This window comes from Maudiozyma barnettii (genome assembly GCF_903064755.1).
Source record: "Maudiozyma barnettii strain CLIB 1767 genome assembly, contig: KABA2_05, whole genome shotgun sequence".
Lineage (NCBI taxonomy): Eukaryota > Fungi > Ascomycota > Saccharomycetes > Saccharomycetales > Saccharomycetaceae > Maudiozyma > Maudiozyma barnettii.
In genome coordinates this window covers 388,540-405,817 of record NW_024545242.1, presented here as the reverse complement: position 1 = coordinate 405,817, position 17,278 = coordinate 388,540, and the positions used below count along the sequence as shown (strand labels likewise).

At 35.4% G+C, this 17,278-nt stretch overlaps 11 protein-coding genes and 1 non-coding gene across 12 annotated transcripts; 5 read left to right on the top strand and 7 right to left on the bottom strand.

Annotated features, from left to right (window-relative positions):
- Positions 1 to 297: 297 nt before the first annotated feature.
- Positions 298 to 2,490, bottom strand: VTC4 (Vtc4p; the record flags this gene model as incomplete). The annotated part of the gene is made up of 1 exon (XM_041550824.1): positions 298 to 2,490. One exon carries the CDS (start codon positions 2,488 to 2,490, stop codon positions 298 to 300), a length of 2,193 nt encoding a protein of 730 aa, XP_041406758.1.
- An 864-nt stretch (positions 2,491 to 3,354) lies between these two features.
- Positions 3,355 to 3,831, bottom strand: RPC17 (DNA-directed RNA polymerase III subunit RPC17; the record flags this gene model as incomplete). The annotated part of the gene is made up of 1 exon (XM_041550823.1): positions 3,355 to 3,831. One exon carries the CDS (start codon positions 3,829 to 3,831, stop codon positions 3,355 to 3,357), a length of 477 nt encoding a protein of 158 aa, XP_041406757.1.
- A 1,303-nt stretch (positions 3,832 to 5,134) lies between these two features.
- KABA2_05S04048 lies at positions 5,135 to 5,207 on the top strand. Its single transcript has one exon. It is a non-coding gene; the product is annotated as a tRNA-Lys (tRNA).
- Positions 5,208 to 6,058: 851 nt separating this feature from the next.
- On the bottom strand, positions 6,059 to 7,354 carry CRH1 (transglycosylase; the record flags this gene model as incomplete). Its single annotated transcript, XM_041550822.1, has 1 exon — positions 6,059 to 7,354. One exon carries the CDS (start codon positions 7,352 to 7,354, stop codon positions 6,059 to 6,061), a length of 1,296 nt encoding a protein of 431 aa, XP_041406756.1.
- A 1,232-nt stretch (positions 7,355 to 8,586) lies between these two features.
- MHO1 (Mho1p) lies at positions 8,587 to 9,708 on the top strand (the record flags this gene model as incomplete). The annotated part of the gene is made up of 1 exon (XM_041550821.1): positions 8,587 to 9,708. One exon carries the CDS (start codon positions 8,587 to 8,589, stop codon positions 9,706 to 9,708), a length of 1,122 nt encoding a protein of 373 aa, XP_041406755.1.
- A 126-nt stretch (positions 9,709 to 9,834) lies between these two features.
- Positions 9,835 to 10,827, bottom strand: KABA2_05S03982 (type I glyceraldehyde-3-phosphate dehydrogenase; the record flags this gene model as incomplete). Its single annotated transcript, XM_041550820.1, has 1 exon — positions 9,835 to 10,827. The coding sequence occupies one exon, from the start codon at positions 10,825 to 10,827 to the stop codon at positions 9,835 to 9,837; it is 993 nt and encodes a 330-aa protein (XP_041406754.1).
- A 978-nt stretch (positions 10,828 to 11,805) lies between these two features.
- SPC1 (signal peptidase complex subunit SPC1) lies at positions 11,806 to 12,087 on the bottom strand (the record flags this gene model as incomplete). Its single annotated transcript, XM_041550819.1, has 1 exon — positions 11,806 to 12,087. The coding sequence occupies one exon, from the start codon at positions 12,085 to 12,087 to the stop codon at positions 11,806 to 11,808; it is 282 nt and encodes a 93-aa protein (XP_041406753.1).
- A 198-nt stretch (positions 12,088 to 12,285) lies between these two features.
- Positions 12,286 to 13,116, bottom strand: CAL4 (Cal4p; the record flags this gene model as incomplete). The annotated part of the gene is made up of 1 exon (XM_041550818.1): positions 12,286 to 13,116. The coding sequence occupies one exon, from the start codon at positions 13,114 to 13,116 to the stop codon at positions 12,286 to 12,288; it is 831 nt and encodes a 276-aa protein (XP_041406752.1).
- Positions 13,117 to 13,350: 234 nt separating this feature from the next.
- On the bottom strand, positions 13,351 to 13,566 carry KABA2_05S03916 (uncharacterized protein; the record flags this gene model as incomplete). Its single annotated transcript, XM_041550817.1, has 1 exon — positions 13,351 to 13,566. The coding sequence occupies one exon, from the start codon at positions 13,564 to 13,566 to the stop codon at positions 13,351 to 13,353; it is 216 nt and encodes a 71-aa protein (XP_041406751.1).
- Positions 13,567 to 13,891: 325 nt separating this feature from the next.
- Positions 13,892 to 15,178, top strand: GPI14 (glycosylphosphatidylinositol-alpha 1,4 mannosyltransferase I; the record flags this gene model as incomplete). The annotated part of the gene is made up of 1 exon (XM_041550816.1): positions 13,892 to 15,178. The coding sequence occupies one exon, from the start codon at positions 13,892 to 13,894 to the stop codon at positions 15,176 to 15,178; it is 1,287 nt and encodes a 428-aa protein (XP_041406750.1).
- A 312-nt stretch (positions 15,179 to 15,490) lies between these two features.
- SKI6 (exosome non-catalytic core subunit SKI6) lies at positions 15,491 to 16,237 on the top strand (the record flags this gene model as incomplete). Its single annotated transcript, XM_041550815.1, has 1 exon — positions 15,491 to 16,237. One exon carries the CDS (start codon positions 15,491 to 15,493, stop codon positions 16,235 to 16,237), a length of 747 nt encoding a protein of 248 aa, XP_041406749.1.
- A 325-nt stretch (positions 16,238 to 16,562) lies between these two features.
- TMA22 (Tma22p) lies at positions 16,563 to 17,168 on the top strand (the record flags this gene model as incomplete). Its single annotated transcript, XM_041550814.1, has 1 exon — positions 16,563 to 17,168. The coding sequence occupies one exon, from the start codon at positions 16,563 to 16,565 to the stop codon at positions 17,166 to 17,168; it is 606 nt and encodes a 201-aa protein (XP_041406748.1).
- Between the last annotated feature and the right edge of the window lie 110 nt (positions 17,169 to 17,278).

Below are 17,278 nucleotides of genomic sequence, written 5' to 3'. Positions count from 1 at the left end.
TTTACCATACACGAAAATGATCTGTTTACCATAGTAGAATTTTTCAGTAGCCGTTTTCGCGTATACAAATAATCACTCCTTGAAGCACTAAGAGTCTCACTCAGCGTTAGGAATAACTGGTTTTATGACGTAAAGGATATATGATATTTAGTAGTATACAAAGTAAATAATTAATTATAAACGGAAATTGAATGTATATATATGTGTATATAAATTTTAGGGAGAAAGGAAAGAATAGGGAGTATGTAATTCGCAGACGTTAAGGTAAAAATGGATAAATATTATCCACTTGGTAAATTATGCCCAGTTGCAGAAAATAGAGAATGCAATAGACAAGATCAAGAAAATAGAGATCATTGGAGGACCAAGTCTATCTTCATAGTCGATGGCTCTCTTTAATCTGATATTGACAACTCTTGATGCGTACACGAAAACAGTATGGATCAAAGTCGCAATAGACGTAATGAAGAACCCTACGGAAGCTAACATTGTTGTTTGTGTACCGTATGTCAATAGTGTTGTAGATATACCACCTAATAGGATGGAGATAGATAGCCAGGATAGGAAAGTTCTCTCAGTGGCAAAATATACTTTTGGTTCGACACGCACTGGAACACAGATAGTCTTACCAGCTGGTGCCCTGACTTGTGAATCGAAGACGGTGCCCTTTGGAATCTTAGCAATTTGATCACCATTAAAGTAATGGTCGAAGAATGCAACAGTAGTATAATATCTCTTGGTCAATTGATTGCCTGCATGTCTAATTTTACGTTGATAGTATGCGGCGTTGGCACTAGGTAATGTTCTTGGTTCACCAAGAGCGGAGGATTGTACTGGTTGGCGTGAAATGGCGCCATAACTTGTTTGTCCCTCTTCTAAATCTAGGTTGTTACCGGGAGCACTAGTCATAGCATTCACCAAAGCAGCATCATCCTCATCGTCTTCGTCACCGTTCTCAGAACCGATTCCTGAACCGGGACTACTGTCTCTTTCTGGTCTGGTGATATCAATATGAGTTGGTAATGCTGGTTTCCTTATATCGATATCCATTTGAGGTAGCCAAAATGGAATTGAAGTCACTCTGTTATTCAATAAAGTAGCAACACCATGAATAAATTTGGAGAATTTAGGTACAGGTTCTACCAAATGAGATCCCACCAATTCACGCACCCATTCAGGTGGTTCTTGTCCCAATTGTGTTTGTAACTTAACTTCAAGGACTGCATAAGGAAATCTACAGACATCCTTGTCACTGATGTTATCAAATGGCCAGTTAATACCGATATCTGTTCTTCTCCAATTGTTGTGAGTTCTATCCTTACCATCAAAATTGTCCTCTCTAACCATGGTCAATTCGGTATCTAGTGAGATACGCACTCTTGCATCACCAGGCAATTGGAAAGCCGTTCTGTTATAGAAGGATCTCACTACGGGTCTCAAACGTTTCTTTAACATGGTATATTGAATCTCCGTAGCTAAAGCCTCTAAGTTTTCAATCTCTTGAATTGATTTTTTACCTTCCTTTCTCATCTTGGCAAAGGCTTCTTCAACAGTGTATTTACCATGTAAAAATTCATTTACATGACGTTCCTTCAATGAAAATCTTGCCTTCACAGACTTTTCACCAGTCCAGTCCTCCCTGTGCGTCTTTCTCTCTACAAAGATCGTATTGGATTGCATACCACCGTACCATCTTAATCTATGAGCTTCAGCACCTTCGTCCTTTCTCAAACGACCATAGTACAGATCTAGATCCTCATTATCGTAATAAATAGAAGAAATGGCCGAATCCTCTGTCTCAAATTCCTTGTTGGTATTAAACACCAACACTGGTAAATGTTTCAAGATAATCAATTTCAATTCCGTGATATTATCTGGATGAACCCAATATTTTGTCGTTTGTCTAACGAAATTTTGTTGTTTACCACCTGCAGAAGAATCACCTTTAATTGGTCTCCCACTAGTTCTAACAATATCGTATAATTGAGAAATTTTTACCACTAAGCCATCATAATTTTCCTTAAAGAATGGTTTTGCATCTAATCTAACGGCAAAGATAGGTTTCAATATAAAATGAGTATTTTTATCATGTTTCTTGATAATCTTTTGAAACCCCGTGTAGTTCAATCTAGAGAATTTAGCCAAATCGTGAACATCGGCAATGATGTCACTTAATTCTTCTTCCAAGATTTCAAAATCTAATTCACTTGGTGGTGTATTTGAGTCCAATAGAGCAACAGTATGTTGAACTTGTTCCTGAACTTCTTTCACTCTTCTTAGAACTTCACTGTGTTTCACTTTACAGAAAGTGTACACTTTATCCAATTCAATCTCTAGGGACTCTAGAAAAGTAGTTTCTAATTCCTGAGACCATTGTCCGTTGGTCTTGTGTAGATTATCTTCTAATTCGTTTTTCAGCTCATCGTAGCAGATATAGTAATAACTGTATTGTCTAATCAAAGACCTACTTAGTACCTCTCCAAATTTCATAACTAAGAGATTGTGCTCTATGTGTCTAGCAATAGCAAGCGATTTGTTTGAATCCTAAGCTATTCTTATCAAAAGAAAAAGGGGATACTAAATAAAATATATTTGTGTATATAGATATATACAACCAAACCACAGTTCCCTCTCTATATATATATATACTATCTGCAAATATTAAGAGGATTATATCTTACAGTTGAGGTTGTCCCATTTCTTCAAGATCATGAACTCAAGAATCACAACCAGAATGCTATTCTCTCTTTCTCCCCTGTCAACTAATTGTCACTGTTACTCTTTCGATTGGTATTGTTTCTTTGAGAAGAGAAAAAAAGAGTTGGGTTGGTTGTACTTTTTTTTCGAATTTTTCACATTTTACTCAGAAACAGTCGTAGAAGCGACCCTCAAATTTAAGATAAAATAATCAACTTATCTTTTAATGTTCAGTGACAACAAACAATAACAGATGGCACGACAACCGTTAAGGATAATGAATGTCACCTGGTATATCTTGAGTATATTGGGAGGGTGTTAGTGGATGGGATGTGTGCATGGTTTGATATATGAAAGGATACACTCACAGGGAATTCCATTGTTAGTTTTCAACCAACAGGATGCACATATAGAGGTGATGGTGAAAAACTATTGATTACGCACGTGGCTGTGAATGTAATGAAAAATACCTGTAAATGTCACAAAGGTATATATATATATCACATCACATTGTAATTGTTTATCCAAATTTTTCGAGGTAAAGGTCGTTTAAAATGCTATTTTTTCTTTCTTGTTTTACTTCTACATATATAAATATAAACATGTATATTACAAAGTGTGTATGATGATGCTCTTGGAAGGGGAACGATCATTTACTCATGAATGAGCCTCGATGATTCCGATTATTTCGGTGATTTGATCCTCTGTGAATCTTGAATCACATTCCTCTATAATAGAATATAAGTGTACCAAATTACGAGGCATCTGGTTAACTATTTGTAATTTTTCAATCTTAAATAACTCAAATTTGTTTAATGTAACCATCAACTCACTAAATTGAGCATCGTTAAGCTTATGTATAGGAGAAATCATGTTCTCATTCTTTGTAGTTTCATCCTCGTCCTCTTGTGGTACATAACTTTTGTTCACACGTAAATACGATATCGTGTCTCTTGCGATCCGTTGCAATGTAATATTATTGTAGGGTCTCTTCGTCTTGATCTTCTTCCTTCTGTTTTGTTGTAATTGTGCTTGTGTATCGTCATCCCAACCATGTTGATACTCTAATTTGGTTAAGAACTGTAATACTTCATAATCACTTAAAAATGCATCTCTCCTTTCTAGAACTTTCATTTCGGGACAGTTAGGTATTTTAATCTAAAGGGGAAAAAAAGGCAAGTTCTCAAATTCAATATGTTAACAAATTAACTAAAACGCTAGTCGTTTTTCTTTGTTTTTATGCTTGTAGTTATATCGTCAACTTAGTTGAAGTTAGCATGATAATTGTATGTTTTTAGACTGAAAATTTTCGAATATTTGGATTTTTTGATTTTGAAAGTCATCGCGATTTGTTTTCATCGAACGTTTTTTTTGTTTGTCGGTTAGAAAAGGCGGTATTGTACGAGGTTTTCTGAGCAGGTCACGTGAACCAGGACGTTATTTTAAGTAACTTTCAATGGTTTTAGCAAAATAAGTAGTGCCTAGGGGGTGTTCGTAGTATCTTATATTTATTAGCCTTTGTTTTCTGGAGGATTCATTTTAGCTGGTAGGTTTACGTGTGTTCATTTGTTTGAAGTTAGTCCTTATGTGCACCATTTTTGTTAAGACTACTAGAATACCAGTTAAACCATTAATAAACTCTATGAAATAACTTATTGACATTCTTTCACAAGCTGGTAAATAACGGTAAAAGTTTGAGATTACTGCTGTAAATTTAATTGAACTCAATTAAAAAAAAAAAGAGCTTCAAGTTTACAGCTTAAAGGGTTGATTTTTATTAGGGGCCAGTATTTCTAGTCAGTAAATATTAGAACGTCACGGCATTCGTACCTATTTCTTTGAATTATTTTACTCATCTCTATTATAGAGCTGTTTTGTAACTGCCTCTTTTTTATGGAATAATTCAGACAACTCTATATATTTATCACCTACATATTTTTGGTCCGGCCACATCAACTCATTTACTATATTTCTTTATCTTATTAATTTAATCAGTTGGTTGAAACAATAAGATATTATTATTCTATTATTATTACTCAAAACATGGCACAATTCTACTTAAGGTATTGTTTTAAGGTTAAATGAACACAATAAGACAGTATAATCACGATACTACCATGCAGTAGTTGTTAAACAGAGTTACTGTTATTGAACTGCTCCTCTTTTGTGCATAGTAACGTTGGACAATGTAGCTCCAATAAACCCAATGTAGGGGGAACGAATACTACATTATGCAGTATATATCACATGTTATTATATATACGGTAGTACGGCATACTCTCAATTCTACTTATATTACCTACCTTCTCCTTCAGATAGGTCAAGCTAATGTTAGCCATTTTAGTGCTGCCGCTACATTTCAACAGGAAAAAATATAAAATCACAATTTTTAAATAGATCATATATATAAATTTTAGTTTTTTTTCAACAAATATAAGCCTTGTTGGCGCAATCGGTAGCGCGTGTGACTCTTAATCACAAGGTTAGGGGTTCGAGCCCCCTACAGGGCTTTCTTTTTTAGTTTCTTTTTACCGTTGTCAGGTTAGTGTGTCACTTAGTATTGGACGACACATGTTCCACGAAAGTTTTGTTTTCATTGTGCATAACTTTAACTTCAATCAACTAGATTTTAACAGGATGAATAAGTTGTTATTTTATTCTGAGATTCGATATTTGATGGGAAAAACAATATTAAACATCTTTAATTTAACTGAACAAATTTATTATAGTAAAAAAATCAACCTATAGTCGTCTGATCTTTTTAATTCTAGACTACCACTTTAAAAATGCTCATAGTTTCACAATCGGTAGATGGTTTGATTGAATATATTAATTAAATCCTATAGTTAAATATATAGTTGACAACATTGAGCTAAAAGTAGATAAAATTATCGAGAGTTATGAGAATGAACGAATAGTGTAGAGAAACAGTTATAGTCATCATAAAGTAGGACTGTTATCTCTATCATCAAATTTTTATTAGCCAAAGAATTCCCAGTTCCTTATACAATTTTTATATTTTGTTAAAAATTGAGAATATATATAAATTTATGTTTTTGTCATTTATCTTAAATATCACAAATATCATAGATTGAATAAACAAAAAAACAATAGTGATGAAAAAAATTGAAAATTGCTATGACTCTACCAACAAGATAAAAAACCATATATCTTAGTGATTATAAGAATATCATTATAGAATATTAGTTAAACTTGGATTTAAATGTATTGAAATGATTAAATTTTATTTTATGGAATAGGGAAAATAACTAGTGAGTGTCATATTATATATATTTTACATAGGTAATTTATTGTGACGATGATGCATGATGAATGAATGAATGAGTAGAAGTGACTACAATTATAATAGAGATAATAGTAGCAATGGTAGAGTAGCTAGACCGAAGCTAGCTGTGATCCCATTGGCCATATCAGAAGCAATCTTAACGGCTTGAGAAGATGAAGTATGGGAGACAGAAGCAGTATTTTCGACAGCTTCTACAGAAGATGAACTCTTTTCAACTGTTGTTGGAGCAACTGAAGAAACCTTTGAAGAAGAGGTAGTAGTGGCCTTAGCAGAAGTAGTGGAGCTGGTAGTAGCCTTAGTAGAAGTGGTAGTGACAGCAGCAGAAGAAGAGGAAGAGGAAGATGAAGAGGAAGATGAAGATGATGAAGAAGAAGAAGAAGAAGAAGAAGAAGAGGAAGAGGAAACAACTTCAGAGGTAGAAGAAGCAACATCAGAAGAGGAGGAGGTGGTGGAAGAAGCAACTTCAGATGTAGAAGAAGCACTAGAAACAGTAGCTTCAGTAATGTTACCACCATTAGTCAATTCAGCAAAATCCATCAAAGCTTGTTGGTATCTACCATAGATAGCACCATCCTTACATTCAATAGATTCCCAAGAACCAGATTGATCACCATAAGAATATTCACTACCAGTAGAATAATCAGTGACGACAACTTTAGAGATATACATGGTGAAAGGAGCTTGAGAGTAATCGGTCAAACCACCAGCCCATTCAATTGTACCTTCAGCATTAGATGGATCACCACCGGCCCAAATACCCATCTTCAAATACATTGGAGTTTGTGGATAACCTTCGGTAGTGGTATTTTCTAGGACTCTAACGGCAGTACCATCTAAGTACCAAGTAGTCTTATCCATACCCCATTCCATTGTATAATTGTGGAAAGTAGTCTCTGGTTCACTGACAGGATGGAATTGACCTCTATCGTAAGTGGTGGTATCACCCTTTGAGAAGTAGTTTGATTGGAATTGAGTATCATCAGAACCTACCCATTCGATATCTAATTCGTCTAAATCGTCACTTTGTAAGAAGAAAGATGAGACGATACCTTGACCTGGAGCAGCTTTCATTACGACTTCGACTTTACCGTACATGATATAGAAATTGGAAGTTAAAGTTGGATTATCACCTTGTTTGTTTAAAGTCATTGAAAGACCATCCGAAGAGTATTCAATAGAACCTGGCATCTTTTCATCAGTGAAGTATGAAGAAGAAGAGGTGAAATCCTCAGAGAAAGAACCTGCCAAAGCCGTATTAGCAGGACAGGATGTAGAGGTTAATGGGTTACAGGAAGCAGCTGTAGCCACAGTAGCACTAGCTAATAGCAGTAAATTTTTTCTAACAGACATCTATAATATTAATATTAGTGTTGGTGGTGTTGTTGTTGTTGGTGTACTAGTGAAAAATACCAATATTAGAAAAAGAGTAAGAGATACCCACCGTTTAGCACGGCAGTTGCAAGATACAGACCCATTCTGCAACATGTATATATATACATAAATAATTCAGCTGAAAAATATATAATTGATGGGGTCTGAGTTAAGTGCTGGTATCGAGAACTAATAATATTACCACATTAGGATATACCAGACCTGATACGGTAATGAAACGTTCATCTTCTTCGAGTTATTAATAGTTCTTGAAGTTGTGATGGCGGATGGTGAACTTATTTGTTAACAAATTTTGACCAGCAAGAAAAAAGATAAACGGGAAACTGTTTGAGATTTTGCGTAGTGGGGGGGGAAAAGTCGCTTTACAAAAAAACAAACGCGAATTTGTGCTATATTAGTTTCTTTGAAAATTTTGAAAAGTGCGAAAAGACAGAAAGCTAAAAATACCCAGCAATATTATTTTTATTTAGAACCATTTTTCAGTGCAAGAAAATGTGCGTCGAAGTAATAAGGAAAAAAAAGCGGCGCAGGTAATACGCGAAATTGCGAAATTGCGAATCGCAAAATTGCGAAAACTGTTTTTAAAGAGGCATGACCTAAAACAATTGGCGTTTTTTCTTTTTACTAAAAATCAAGCTAAATTGCATAAAATATACAAAAAGGGAAAACTTGCGTTAATGAAATAATCACAAATTTGTGTTGTCTGTAAAGGGGAATTGGCCTGACCGATCACTCGATCGATCGATACCCAAATGGAGACCAATACCAGTTTGGGCTTAATTTTGATTTTGAAAACGGTGGAACTTATGAAAATGAATTGAAAGTAGACTCTCAATATCTATACACCAGTTACTAGTCATTTTTTAATAAGCAGGGGAAAACCTCAAGAGTTGCTTTCTAATAGTCCTGTGAACCATAGAGATCAAGCAAAAAAAAAGCAAAAAAGTCACTATGACAACGAACGATACAGAGTGTAAGTACTTGACACTTAGTGTCTAATTGCTTGCAATCTCCGTTACACCTTATATTATTGTCTTGCCTTGCCATTAAATATTTTCACAATATGAGTTATCTTTCCGCTCTTTCTCTCTTACCACTCCAGCGACGACGGAGTTTCTCAATTTAATTTATATTTCCTAATTTCCTTACTCCCTCCCCCCCTAAATACGCACATACCTACACACACACATATGTATATATATATAAGAACACGACATAAACGCAAAGTAATTCAAATATTTGAAAGTAAAAACAAGAAACAAGAAGCTCACATACACACAAGAATGTCACGTATTGCTTCACATGCAGGATCCTGGTATTCGTCCTCGCCCAGCCAACTGCTCACAGAACTCACAGGTTACCTGGAAGTTGCGTCTAGAAAACACAAGTATCCCATCCCCAATGCACAAATCTGTGTATCTCCACATGCAGGGTACACGTATTGTGGATCCACTATGGGTCATTCGTTTGCATCGTTAGACATCTCGCGGGAGGATGCTTTGCCATTACGATTTTTCATCCTTGGTCCCTCTCATCATTTTTATTTCAGAGACACAGTGATGTTATCCCAATTTGATACTGTGAACACTCCATTGGGTGCATTGAAAATCGATCAGTCGTTATGCCATCAATGGTATAAAGGCAAGGAAACACGGGAGTTGTTTGAAATATTGAGTTCTGAAGACGATGAAGCTGAACATTCATTAGAGATGCAATTCTCCATGCTATATGCTACGTTAAAATATCGTGAAGTTCCAGATATTGACACAAACGTTAAGGTTGTTCCAATGATGATATCTCACAATAATGCTGAAATCAATGATCAACTAGGCATACTATTAGCAAATGCGTTCAAAGATCCGCATTTTCACAATTATATCATAGTGAGTAGTGATTTCTGTCATTGGGGGAAACGATTTGGTTATACGGCGTATGCGTCGAGTGAAGAGGATATCAAGGAACTAATGTCTGAACAAGGAGGCGATGATCTTGAATCGTTGACTACAAGAAGTAAATTGGATCATCATGATGTTAGTATATGGGAATCGATTAGTATATTAGATCATTATGCGATGAATATGTTAGGTAAAATGAACGTTGATCAATGGGAATTATATCTTGAAGCTACAGGTAATACCATATGTGGACAACACCCATTGAAGTTAGTAATTGGAATGATTGAACGAGAAATTAAGGAAACCTCAAGAAAGGAATGGAAATGGCATTGGTTAGATTATTCTCAAAGTAGTCATGCTAAAAAGATTACTGACAGTAGTGTTAGTTACACAGCAGGATGTATAACAAAACAATAATAATTTAAAAAAATATTTTTTTTTTAACAAAAAATTCTAAAATTTGTCATTAAACTATAAAAGATCGTACGTATATATGTATAAAAAAAGATAATATTTAATTCTTAGTAGAGAGAAATATTAAATTTAGTTAGCAGCAACGTGTTCAACAAGGTCGACAACTCTGGTGGAGTAACCGTATTCGTTATCGTACCAAGAGACAAGCTTGACGAACTTTGGAGATAGTTGGATACCAGCGGAAGCATCGAAGATGGAAGAGTGAGAGTCACCTAGGAAGTCAGAGGAGACAACAGCGTCTTCAGTGTAACCTAGAACACCGTTAGACTTTTCAGCAGCAGCCTTGACGACCTTCTTGATTTCATCGTAAGTGGTTTCCTTAGCTAGCTTGACAGTCAAGTCAACAACGGAGACATCGACGGTTGGGACTCTGAAAGCCATACCGGTTAGCTTACCGTTTAGAGCTGGTAGGACCTTACCGACAGCCTTGGCGGCACCAGTAGAGGATGGGATGATGTTAGCAGAAGCAGTTCTACCACCTCTCCAGTCCTTGTGGGATGGACCGTCAACAGTCTTTTGAGTGGCGGTCAAGGAGTGGACAGTAGTCATTAGACCTTCTTCGATACCGAAAGCATCGTTGATGACCTTAGCTAATGGAGCCAAACAGTTGGTGGTACAAGAAGCGTTAGAAACGATGTTTTGACCAGCGTATTCGGTTTCGTTAACACCCATGACGAACATTGGGGCGGTACCGGATGGAGCGGTGATGACAACCTTCTTGGCACCAGCGTCGATGTGCTTTTGAGCAGTGTCTAATTCCTTGAAGACACCGGTGGAGTCGATAGCGATATCGATGTTGGAAGCACCCCATGGTAGGTTAGCTGGGTCTCTTTCTTGGTAGACGGCGATCTTTTGACCGTCGACGATGATGTGTTTGTCATCGTGAGAGACTTCACCAGCGTATCTACCGTGAGTAGAGTCGTACTTGAACATGTAAGCAGCGTAGTCATTGGTGATGAATGGATCGTTGATGGCAACAACCTCGACAGACTTTCTGGACAAGGCAATTCTCATAACTAATCTACCGATTCTACCGAAACCGTTAATAGCAACTCTAACCATTTTTAATTTATTTATTTGTGTTTGTTTAATTGGGGGGGATGGTTTCTTTGTAAATGAGAATAGAAAAAAATACAAATAACAAATGAATTAAATTATGTAAGAAGAATAGGAAAATAAAATTAGTTATTAAATTTGAAATAATATTAACCTTTATATATGTTTCTTGAGAGTTTGAAAAGCCCAAGTGCACGCCAAAAAGCCGCAAATTGAAACTGAAAAAAGTCTCAAGAGCTGGTTGTTGCAAGATGAGAAGAATCCACTAAAACTATCAATTTACTCTCAATTTGCTATGAAAAGATACTATCAATTCAGCATCAGAAATGCACAACGAGGCATTAAATAATTATCGTCATACAACTCAACTCATCTATTTTGGTATTGCCAGCAACGACGATTACTGTAAGCGAGTGAGACAGAAAGAGAGAGAGAAGTATCATATGAGTTGTTGGGTGAGCAACGTGTAATGCAGAGAGAGAGAAGAAGCCTGCGAGAGGGCGAGCGAGTAGGCGAGCGAGACAAGATTCCTCTCTTTTAGACATTGGAAGTTCCAGCAGACTGTGGGTGTGAGTGAGTGGGCGACTGTGCGCACGCGTGTCTGGTTTCTGCAAGTTCTTGTTTTAGTGGAATCCCGGTGGCAGCGCGGCAGCCGAACAATATTTGGTTTTGGCCGTTGGAGTCTCGCCGGCCGTGTGTGTGGTGTACGGACACAGGCTGCCCGCTTTCTCTGTTACCAGCCGCTTCAGGCCGGCTAAAAAGAAGAAGTCCCGTGTTTACGATGCCGTGGGCACGTGAGGTGCACGTGATATGCGCCTGGGCACGTGACACCAAATAACATGGCATTTGGTTACCCATTGCTATTGCACTACACTACACTACATTGCACGAATTCTTAACGAACAACCTCAACTAACATTACTTCTATTATTATTAGTATTAAATTAATTTAGTATATATAGTTGTATAGCTATACACAGAGCCTCATTTCGCTATATCAATATTAACGACCTTAGGCTCTACAAACGTCAATTTTTGCTTATTGTAAAATGGATACGCTGGAACTACGACTATGCTTGTAACTATTATACCAACACCATACGAAATTAATAAATTTTGAATTGATTGTGTTAGATACCCATAAATAAATGAAATTATTCCAACAACTATCAGCAGTTTATGAGTTCTACCATTTAATTTCTGTTGAGACGGATAGTCTATTGGGAACACTAAATGCTTGCTTATTTCTTGAATGATTTCTGACATCGTTACCTGTTTGCCCTCTTTACCTTTCACACATTTCTCTAGTAATAACATGTTCTTATTTATATATTTATATATATAAATCTATATAAATTGTGTTTTATCACTTAACAAATGCTGATATGTAATTTCTCTAAGGGCGAACAGAAGAAAAACACGTTGATAATGGTGAGACGTGATATCGCGTGGTACGAGGCTGGCTTATAATACAATTGAACCAAATACTTGCTCATCCTTTAACCAACTAATTAATTCAATAAACGTTTTACTGTCTTCTTTGATGATCGGGATAGATGAATCGGATTGTTCTCCCATGGTGCCCGATTCTGTTGCTGATGATAACGACGACCGGTACTGCTGAAATAATTTGATAATTTTTTCATTCTTTGAAATTAAATTAAATATCTTGCAATTCAATAAATCTAATTCAATTTTCCAACTCAATAATAATTCATCTTTAATTACATTAACAATAGATTCCATGGACTCCTTGTTATCAACTCGTAGCGGGATCTTTCGAATAAATGTAACTAAGTTAAGAAAGCCATAGAGACAATTATCCAACTGTATATTTAATTTATGAATATTAACTGTTGACCGCTCAGGAATTTGCTTCGAAAGCTCTGTAATTAATAAAATATTCGTATCTCGAACCGTTTGCAATAATTCTTCATCTATTAAATCCTTAAATTGTTGTATCAATCGTAATATATCCTGTGATGTATTATTGTCCTCATCGATGACTTGATTGTCTTCTTCCACCATTCCGTAAATCGACCCACTCGATTGATTTAATAAATTACGGAATTGCTCTCGTAACTTATATATCTCATCACTTAATAAAGTCTTTCGTCCTTCTAATTCTAATATATGTCTTTGTTTTGCTGCATCATCATCATCGTCGTCTTGCAATTTTATTGTGTAGTATAAGGTATACACTAAGTCTGTCATATAATGTGACACATTCAACATGAATGGAATTTGTTGTTTTAATAATAACACATTTACATCCTTTTGCATTTCTTTCACCATCGTTGTGCTGTCTTGGGTTCCACTATGTTATTCGTGTGGGTTTGTTTGTTTGCTCATTTCCATTTTTCATTTTCTCTCTCTTTTAATCCTTAAAGTATGCAAATTTATCCCTGCATAGAGAGAGATGACCTTTTGAATGAGCTTGTTTAGAGAATAATATTATCATAATCATTATACTAAATACTATACAATACATAATATATATACTTATACTAGATGGTTCTGGCTCGGAATTTAGTTCGAAGGCTTGGAAGTTGTAGTATCAACCGCTGAGTTTCCGGTCATATCCCCATTATGTCGTCTTTCCCACGGTTTATACCGTGGTGACATGGTGGATTCACTACGTTGTGAATCATCAAGTATAATGTTTGGTACTTGAACAGAATTCGGGATTTCTTTATTTTGAACAATATGTTCTACTATTTCATCATATGTTAATTCTGTACTCATTACTATGTAGTTATCGTTCCGCACTACTACGCCACAAATAACTAGGATTAATATTTATATACATATATCTGTTCTGTTCTTGTAGTTGTTATCTTATTATATATACCCTTTCCTGCCTTGATCCATAATATTCTTTAGTATCCGAATTTTAGCAATAGAAAATTTAACCCGAATGGAATTTAAAAGAGATACTTAATTTCTTACACATAATATCTTTGAATACAAATATACAGATACGTTGTTCAAATTGCTCTCATTAGATCCAAGTTCGTTATATATAACAGGTGCCACTTCTTCTTTTCTCTCTCTCTCTCTCTCTAGCAAGATGGAAAGAAATGTCACTTACCTTTTAATAGTGTCCTGCCTATTACGTCTGGCATTTTTCAGTTATGGTATATATCAGGATTCTCATTTTAAAGTGAAATATACAGATATTGATTACCATGTGTTCAATGATGCAGGCCATTACGTCTTTAATGGCATGTCCCCTTACTTAAGAGAAACTTATCGTTATACACCCCTATTAAGTTGGTTATTTACAATTAATCATTATTTTAATAATTTCCATCTATCAAAACTAATCTTTGTCGTGTTCGATGTATTGACTGGTGTAGTCATACTGCACTTATTACCAAGTAAACTACCAACAACAAAGAAAATAAAATTAGCATCATTATGGTTATTGAACCCTATGGTCATCACGATTAGTACTAGAGGAAATGCCGAAACTATATTATGTTTTTTGATTATGTTAACTATTTTAACTTTGAAAAATAAACAATTTTTGATTAGTTCCTTATTATTTGGACTCTGCATCCATTTCAAGATCTATCCCATCATTTATGCATTACCAATCACAATATATCTTTTCTATTCCTTGAAGGAAAATAAATATGTTATCATATTCAATTATGGATTAATGACATTAGTGACTATCATCATACTTAACGTGTTGATGTTCCACATGTATGGCTTTGAATTCCTGGACCAAACATACTTATACCACATATATCGCTTTGATCATAGACACAATTTCTCAATTTGGAATCAACTATTATATTTAGATTCCGCATTGACTACCGCAAGTAACAACAACATATCATCCTCCTTATCAAAATATGCATTCATCCCTCAGATCGGTATGGTCATCTTGATAGGTCTCTACAACCTATGGATACCTGATTTCAAGACTATCACCAAAAAGCGCGCTAGACATTTACGTGTTCTATGCAATGTCCTATTTATTCAAACGTTTGCATTCGTTACGTTCAATAAAGTTTGCACTTCCCAATACTTCATCTGGTATCTAATCTTTTTACCATTTTATTGCGAGGGATCACAATTGTCTCTTTTGAGACTATGCACAATGCTGGCAATATGGATCGGATCACAGGCCGCATGGTTAAATGAAGGTTATAAACTGGAGTTTCTAGGCAAAAATGTGTTTTATCCAGGTTTATTCATTGGGAATGTCATTTTCTTCTTGGGAAACTCATGGATCCTGGGCCAATTCATATCTGATTTGAGATCTAGACATTATGCTTCCAAGAAGGCTAAGACTTTGTCGCATCGTGAAGCAGTATCCAAACAACAACCACACACTACTTCTTGATGTTATTATGTAACTAAACTATAAGTAAGTACCCTTTTTAATCATGTCGATGAGGCTCGTTCGCAGTGATTTCGCACTACACTAAAAAAATCCAAATTTTATTCAAATTGAAAATTTCATCAAAGAAACTTTGAAATTTCATTTAATTAATAGAAGATGAGCATGAAACAGAAAGGGAGACTATATTGTACACAATATCTATAACAAACTATCAACTCTTTATTTATCTCTTTATTTATTTATTTTTGACCCTGAGCGAAAGAGAAAACATTGGCATCACCATACATAACATATACATTTATTTATTGAACAATGTCTAGATTTGAAGTATATTCACCAGAAGGTCTGAGGATGGATGGTCGTCGATGGAACGAACTACGTAGGTTTGAAACATCGATAAATACACATTCTCATGCTGCAGATGGGTCCTCATACTTGGAACAGGGTAATAACAAAATTATCACATTGGTGAAGGGCCCTACAGAACCTACTTTAAGAAGTCAATTGGATCAAACAAAAGCTACATTACAAATCAGCGTCAATTTAACAAAATTTTCTAAATTCGAAAGAAGTAAAACTACAGGGAGTAACAAAACTGAAAGAAGAATCCTAGAGATACAGACTGCTCTAGTGAGAACATTTGAGAAGAATTTGATGTTGAATCTATACCCACGTACCATCATCGATATAGAGATACATGTATTACAACAGGACGGAGGTGTATTAGGATCCCTGATCAATGGTATAACAATGGCATGTATTGATGCAGGTATTGCCATGTACGACTACGTTAGCGGTATCTCCATTGGATTATATGACACTACACCATTATTGGATGTCAATTCGTTAGAAGAAGCAGCAATGAGTTGCGTGACATTGGGTGTAATGGGGAAGAGTGAGAAATTATCATTGTTACAAGTTGAGGATAAAATACCGTTAGATAGATTGGAGACTGTTCTGGCTATTGGGATTGCCGGTGCTCATAGAATTAGAGACCTGATGGATGAGTCTCTTAGAAACCATGCTCAGAAGAGAATAACAAATGCCTCCAAACGTTAATTTACTAAATATACATATATACCTATACATATATATACATCATTTACCAATTTGCACATCATCCTTTTCTCTTATGATTATATTGATGCTTTGTATCGAGGGCATCGAATTGATTTTTTTGTATGGGCTGAATTTTTATTGTCAGCTAAATTTTTCAATTTCTTGAGGGAAGAAAAATCAAACGAAGTAGAGCAACTAGTAAACTACAAAGGAAACAGATGATGAGGGCATAACTATAAGAACTTGTGAGATTACAATAATAATTACAGCCATCTATTATTTTTATAGACAAAACGAACTAAGGCAACCAATTTATTATTACAAGATGTCCCTTAGAGAGGTTGTTTACTGCGGCGTATGTTCTTATCCACCAGAATACTGTGAATTCACTGGTAAATTAAAACGTTGTAAAGTTTGGTTAAAAGAGAACCATCCAGAACGTTACACTCAATTATACGGTGCAGATGATGCAGATGCAGATGAAGATAATGATGTTACTGCTGTCGGCAAGAAACTGGGTGAATCTAGTATTGGTGAAGAAAGAGAGAACAAATTGGAGAAGGATCTGTTGAAGTTACAAACTAAACAAGAAAATAGAGAACAAAGAGAATTGGCTAAGAAATTATCATCAAAGGTTATCATCAAGAGAGAAGCTAGAACTAAAAGGAAGTTTATTGTCGCCATCTCTGGTCTAGAAGTCTTTGAGATAGATATGAAGAAGTTGGCCAAGACATTTGCATCTAAATTTGCTACCGGTTGTTCTGTCTCTAAAAACATCGAAAAGAAAGAAGAAGTTGTTATCCAAGGTGATGTTCTTGAAGATGTTGAAGCTTATATTCACTCTTTATTAAAGGAGAAAGGCATGGAAAATGTGAAGGTGGAGACAATTGATACTAAGAAAAAGAAGAAGCCAACCACTGAAACTAAATAATTTAGCACATATATATAGATATATACAATCAATCAATCCAAAATCAATCAATTAGCAAACATAGTAGAAAAGAAGGACAACATTTTATTTATAAAATATATTTTCTATTT